The sequence below is a fragment of the Macrobrachium nipponense genome, chromosome 18 (genome assembly GCF_015104395.2).
Source record: "Macrobrachium nipponense isolate FS-2020 chromosome 18, ASM1510439v2, whole genome shotgun sequence".
Classification (NCBI taxonomy): Eukaryota; Metazoa; Arthropoda; class Malacostraca; order Decapoda; family Palaemonidae; genus Macrobrachium; species Macrobrachium nipponense.
This window is the reverse complement of record NC_087211.1, coordinates 38,086,595-38,094,094: the sequence shown is the minus strand read 5'-3', so window position 1 is coordinate 38,094,094 and position 7,500 is coordinate 38,086,595. Positions and strand designations below refer to the sequence as shown.

Below are 7,500 nucleotides of genomic sequence, written 5' to 3'. Positions count from 1 at the left end.
ACAACCTTTCATGATAGTCATAATTTAAATTATAATATATATGTGCGAATATAAAGTTACATGTGGGTACAGGTTTTGTATTTCCTTTGTTGACTATTTATCATTCATTAAAATAACAGCAGTAAATACTCTTAATATCCATTCTTCCAAGACATTACATCAAATCATAAGTAGTAGGGGTTGCCAAAAGACTGGTAAAAATAATGGGTCATCCAGAGAGCTTAATAACACACCCTGGACACGCTGACGGAGATGAATTCGTTGCCTACGTTGAATCCCTCCTCGTCGGGAAACGGCAGCCTTCGAGGGCTGTGTAGGATCACTCGAAGCCCGAGAGCTGGCGACACTATAAACAATCCGTTGAACAAGTTGACGTCCACTTGCAGGTTATGCTAGAGAGAGAGAGAGAGAGAGAGAGAGAGAGAGAGAGATTAGCTAACCAACAAAACTGACATTGACAACCAGAGATATTAACAATTAGGCTTTCAACCAAGAGTGAGAGGTAAGTAAGAATTAGGTACTTACTAAATTAGAAATAACTACCAACGTTGATGATTAAAACAGAGATAACAAGTATTTGGACGTTATTCAGGAATTACTTAAGAGAGATAACAAATAAGTTGGACATTTTCGTTACTTAAAAGAGATAACAAATATAATGGACATTTAAGTTACTTAAAAGAAATAACAAGTAATTTGTTCATTTAAGTTACTTAAAACAGATAACATATAAGTTGGATACTTATATGTTGGACATTACTTAAACGAGATAACAATTAAGTTGGAAATTTTAGTTACTTAAAAGAGATAACAAATAGTAAGTTGGACATTTAAGTTACTAAATGAGATAACAAATAAGTTGGACATTTTAGTTACTTAAATGATATAGCAAATAAATTGGCCATTTAAGTTATATAAAAGAGAAAACAAATAAGTTGGACATTTTCGTTACTTAAAAGAGATGACGAATAAATTGGACATTTAAGTTACTTAAAAGAAATAACAAGTAAGTGGACATTCAAGTTACTTAAAATAGATAACAAATAAGTTGGACCTTTTCTATACTTAAAATAATAACAAATAAGTTGGACCTTTTCTATACTTAAAATAATAACAAATAAATTAGACATTTTTGTTTCTTAAAAAGACAACACATAAGTTAGACATATAAGTTACTTAAACGAGGTAATAATAAAGTAGGGCATTTTTGTTACTTAATGGAGATAGCAAATAAGTTGGACATTCAAGTTACTAAAAGAGATAACAAATAAGTTAGACATTTATGTTACTTAAAAGAGATAACAAATAAGTTGGACAGCTACAAAAGGAGAACTAGCTGACGAGTTAAGTACAAATGAAGTGTACACAGACGAGTTACACAAACCAAAGGATAAAAAATAAGGAGAACGACTGAACTCGTTAGTTATCATGGAGAGATCATCTTCGAACAAGAGCACCACTGAACATCTTTTCATCCTAAAAAATGAGAGACACACCCGATACAATGTGCTTAAATATCACAGATGGGGAGGCCATTAATACAGCTGTACAGATAAGTAAAACATAAACTATTCTGTTACAAATGATGAGATGGCATAATAGCTAAAGTATCCTAGACGGAGTCATACTGCCTTCCAGGGGAGAACGCTACAGTTAGAGAAATCATTCAGAGCCGAAGAAGCAAATAAGATTCAGCTGAAGGACTAGAATATCTCAGATGGAGAGATCTTTGGCTAAGTTAGAAGATTATTCGTTGAGAACCTATTGAGTACATCAGTAAAGAAGAGATCAAGGACTAGCAGGATTATCACCATCATACAGATCATTGACAAACAAAGATAACACCAAAGGGGAAATCAAGTTTGGCCCACATTATATAATTTGAATGTTATTGATGGTGCTATCAATCAATAGCTAAGCTATCACAGACTACGAGGTTAACAATTGATTTTAATATCATACTGGCGAAAAATTCAATCCATTTGCCTAATTGAAACAAATATGGACCGACTGTCATCTTCAACTGAAGTAATATTTAATGTTTACCAACAGTTTTCATTACAAATTTCTCCCTTCAAGGGATCAAGTGTTTTCAGCAGCTATTTCACACTAAATTCCTAATCAGGGTACGAAATCTATCCATATATTCTATCTACCGGGTGTTTCAAAAATAGAGCTCCCCCCTCCACAAAACAAATGGAAAGCTATGAAGTTTTATACTATAGCCTATCTCCAAGTACATTATCTTAAGTTTCTATTAAGCTCTTTTTTATTTTACATTTCTTGTATTTTCAGACTGAGTGACGAAGTTAGATACAGCCATGGCTAACGACTCGGAGGAAATCAGATGGATTGACCGAATCCAGGTTACAACCTTCAGAGAGGCCAGAGATGCTGGCGCATACTTCATTTCACGTTCCTGGATAGTTAAATACATTAAAAGAAATGAATCCTTTGTTAAAAGAAACTGGAACAAAAATCTAAATGACTGTCATTGCGAAAAGAGTGAGTATATTGGAAGACCTGAAGTCCTTTCTCAGGAGTCAAAAGACATCATAGCTGAGGCAGTGGGTAGACTAAGAAACTCTTTACGTAAATTGGTGCTTGAACTAGAAACAAAAAGGGGAAAGAAGAGAAGTTATAGTGCTGTATATCCTGAATTGAAAAAAATCTGGTATCAAGCCATTTCATGTTATTACCAAATCATAAAAAAAGACATCATCTGGGCTGCAAAGTTGGATGATATCAGCGATGACGTGCGCTATCGCCAAGTTGTGAAATTTCCTGAATGTTTGGGAATTTTTCTCTGTTTCACGGCCAAACGGTTTAAGTGGATCATAAAGGAAAAGGACAGTCATGGAATGGCGAATACTTCAGATAAACTGTGCTTACTGGTGGAGTATTCCCTTTCCTCAAAGATTCTGAAAATGTGTTATCTGTTGAAGAAGTCACATTTTTGCATGATAAGGCACAAAGTTTCAAGGCTCCTCAGACACAGGAGCTGCTTCGAAACAGTGGTATCGTTTTCTTCTCGTCAAGTGAATTTCCAGGTAGCTCCCCTGGCCTTAATGTGTGTGAAAACATTAGTAGTATCTTAAAGGATCGTGTTAAAGAGCGCACAGTAAACTATGATGGTATACCAAGCCTCGACGACCTGCGAAGAGAGGTGACCGAAGTGCTCAGGGAAATGGAGTTTGAGTCTCAGCTTTTTTGCGATTTGCTAAAATCATACCCCTCAAGATTGCAGGCTGTGGTACAGGCAGATGGAGGCCACACAAAATATTAAATACTCAGAGAGAAACTTAAATAAATACCTGTTCTGAATTACTTTTGTTTTTGTCCATATCAATTTTAGCTTATGCTGCAGAGGAAGGGACTCTAATTTCGAAACACCCTGTATATATCCATTCATTCGTGTGTATGAACTGGAAGGTAAACGAAGATTAGTAAGCAGACTTATGTATAAATTCTAGCCTATCTGTAAGTGCATACAACTGGAATTCGAATATAAAATTTTAAGCCAAAGGCCAAGCGCTAGGACATGAGTCATTCAGCGCTGAAAGGGAAAATGATAATAAAAAGGCTTGGAAGGTGAGTGAGGAGCAAAACTTCGCAGGCTCACTCTAAAACAACTGTTAGGAGAAGGTGAAAAGCAAAACTCAAGAATGAGATTGCGAACAGAGGTACAGTAATAGGAACAACAGCAGTTGCAACTGTGGGCCGAAGGGACGCTGCAAGAACCTTAAGAAATGCCATGAGTGCACCGCGTGAGGTGCACTAATGGCACTACCCCCCTACAGATTATGTGTCTAAAAGCCACACAAATACAACAGATGAATCCACAAATAGCTTGATATTTACTTACGGTTGGTCCTGCTTCCATCAATGTTTTGATGCTCTTATTAGTCTGGAAGTAATTAAATGTGTAGCATTTTCCATATTTGCGGTCAATCCATTCATAGAAATCCCTGCCGGAGAAAAAATGGAATCAAAAGTTGTTGTCGGACGTTTCCAATAACAACGAACCGAACTGATCAGAAGGAACTGAATGCCTACAAGATCATTGGTACTACGGACAAAATGCTGTTCAGGATGAAAAGTGAAAACTATATAAATCTATAATGAGTAACATTTAGATTAACATCTAGTTTGGCTCTTTTTATAGTCAAATGTTTTTAATATATTCAACTTCAACCTGACACCAGTCAAGTCATAAATTTGCTAATTATTCCAATAACTCACACACTAATGAAAGCTGTACCGTTCCATTGCTGACGAAATTTACAAGATTCGGATATATATATATATATATTATATATAATATAATATATTATATTTATATATATATATAATATACGTACACACACAAAAAAGTAACCCATAAATATTACTTAATTCGAATACACAATTGCCTTTGGAATAGCTTGAACTAAAAAAAAAATAACTAATAAATGTTTCTGTCCCGGACAGGATTCGAACTGGGGTCTTTGATTTAGGTACAGTGATAAGCAGCCAACATATATTTCTTACAATATATATATATATATATATATATATATATATATATATAGTAGATAGTAATGATAGATAGTAGATAGATATATATAGATAGATATAGATATATATATATATATATATATATATATATATATATATATATATATATATATATATGTGTGTGTGTGTGTGTGTGTGTGTGTGTTTAAGGATTTTGGTAATTTTCATGTCAATGGATACAATTTGATAAATTAATCAGTAATAACAATAACTGACAGCTAAAGAGTCCCACAGATGTACCAGTATATTCTGGAGTCCTTCAAGCTCTGGCACCCTTTTGCAGAACCCTTCTTCCACTAGTGTTTCTATTACCTTGCACTCAATAATATTACCAGTCTTTAGCTGAAGAGACGGTGGACATACAAAAAATAGAAAACAAAAAATTGAAAACAGATAAAGATGTTTCCTTAGAGTTAAATAACAATACTCTATGCACTTACTTATCGTTGCAGGATTTCCCATCGAAATTGCAGGAGAAAATGAAGTCCTCCTTTGGTATGGAAGCATCCTCAAGGACCTCGGTGGTCGGTTCGTAAAGACTGGTGATGTCCCGGAAGTCAGACCGCTTTTTTTTGAGAATCCAACCTAACTGGTACTCGTCCAGGGAGCTCTGTTCCCAGGAGTCGACCCCTATAAGAACGAAGAATCGTAGTCATTATTGTAGTAAGATGTATTATTCATTTTATTATCTACTAGCTGGTTACTCGCCCTACGGGCGGGTCCCAGCTAGATTGGTCCGTGTAACCCAGAGCATAGTTTATGAAAAGAAAATAGATAAATCAAGCTATAATTTAATACAGTACCACGACCTGAATTGTGAGGGATGCAAATCTGACAAAACAAACAACATCATTGAATATCAAAATGAAGCATCATAAGCATATATTTACCAACCCTTAATAAAAGCATATTCATCTGCTGCTTCATATAAGTGACTCACTAGTGTTTTTTAATTATTATGTCACTGATGTTTACCCTATAGTATTCTTTTCCAAATAATAAGCCATTATGTATACAGAAGTTATGTATGATAAAATCGTAAAGTAAATAAGTCTATGGGCATAACCAGCTCCGTTTCACAGAGTAATAGTAATCCACTTCTGTAGAAATTTTGGGAGCCCGAGCTCCTAGGGGTTTCTGGTCTCCTGAACGTAGGTCTCGACCTACCCGGGTGTGGACACCCATCTCCGTTCCGAACCTCAGTCCCGTCAGACCGACGGCCCGGGTGCCCATACCAATCATACATACATACATACATGCATACACACATTACCAAATATATAATAGATATAGTTTAATCAGACACTGAGTTGACTATCAGCTCTCATAGGGTCGGCCGGAAGGATTTGAACGAAATGCCAGGTCTGGGCCAAAGGCCAAGAGCTGGCGCCAAATAGGTCATTCGGTGTGGTGATGAATGAATGAATGAAAATGAAACTAAAATCTTCTTAAAGGCACATGCTTTTACACTGAAAACACTTAGGTGTCACTCTATAGTGCCACCGTATTCTAAGCTGATTACTTACATGACAAACACGAATACACACTGTCTACTTACAATCTTTCCTCCAGCAGTTGAAATCTCCTGTACAATATGCACAGATGGCATCGTATTCAGTGCTTCTGAATTCCAAGTATTCTGGAAGAAATGACTCACGGCTAGATGGGATCAACCAATAATAACGGCCACTATCAGCGTGAATTGCATTTATATTGGTAAAAATAGGGGCAACAGTAAAAATTACAATGATAACTATAAACATATAATTATCCCTTTTGGTATTGTTATTAATATGGTGACAACAATGTTGAAAACAGTATTTAACATAGACTTTGAAGAGGATAAGATGCTCAAACAAACAATAATTCCAGAATTGATCCTAGAAAGAAACTTTAAAAATATACAACTGCAAGCAACAACAATATCAACAACAACAGCAACAACAACAGAGGAGCAATCACTAACCTATGACTCCCCACAGCGTTAAATCATACAATGAAAAGTGGCCCCTTAAGGATACGTTGTTGAATAACAAAAGTAACAAAGAACAGCAATGATAAATAAAAGTTCATGGACGACACCAAGCTGTATGGTAAGAGCATCAAGGAAATAGATACCCTATTCCAGACTGTAAGGATTGTATCTGGGGACATCAGGATGGCATTTGGAAAAGAAAAATGTGCCTTGGTCAACATACAAAAAGGCAAAGTGGCAAGGACTCAAGGGATAAAGCTGCCAGATTGGAATAGCATAAAACACATGGATGAGACAGGATACAAATACCTGGGAATAATAATAAAAGGAGAGGATAAAACACCAAGAGATAAAGGACTCGATCATGAAAGAATATATGCAAAGACTTAAGGCGATACTCAAGTCAAAACTCAGTGCCTGAAATACGATGAAAGCCATAAATACATGGGCAGTGCCAGTCATCAGATACAGCACCGGAGTTGTGGAGTGGACGAAGACTGAACACCGCAGTATAGACCAGATAAATAGAAAACACATGACAATACACAAAGCATTATTCCCAAGAGCAAATACAGACAGACTATACATAACATGACAGGATGGAGGGAGAGGACTGCTAAGCATAGAGGACTTCGTCTACATCGAGAGCAGAGGGCAATATCTGAAAACCAATGAAGACGAGTGGCTCAGGAGTACATGGGAAGAAGGACTGATAAAAGCAGATGATGACCCAGAAATATACAGAGACAAGAGAATGGCAAACAGAATGGAGGAATGGCACAACAAACCAATACACAGAAAGTACATAAGACAGACTAAAGAACTGGCCAGTGATGAAACATGGCAATGGTTAAAGAGGGGAGAACTCAAGAAGGAAACAAAAAGAATGGTAACAGCAGCATAAGATCAGGCCCTCAGAACAAGATAAGTTCAAAGAACGATAGATGGAAATAACAGCTCACCATGTG

At 36.2% G+C, this 7,500-nt stretch overlaps 1 protein-coding gene across 1 annotated transcript in view; it reads right to left on the bottom strand.

The window, feature by feature from the left end:
- Positions 1 to 7,500, bottom strand: part of LOC135197330 (uncharacterized) — a 42,782-nt gene that overhangs the window by 15,230 nt on the left and 20,052 nt on the right. Inside the window, exons 7-10 of the mRNA XM_064224472.1 lie at positions 6,116 to 6,196; positions 4,998 to 5,187; positions 3,866 to 3,968; positions 234 to 392 (exon numbers count right to left, since the gene is read on the bottom strand). Of these exons, the coding sequence (XP_064080542.1) occupies positions 234 to 392; positions 3,866 to 3,968; positions 4,998 to 5,187; positions 6,116 to 6,196 (533 nt within the window). The remainder of the gene's footprint in view (positions 1 to 233; positions 393 to 3,865; positions 3,969 to 4,997; positions 5,188 to 6,115; positions 6,197 to 7,500) is intronic.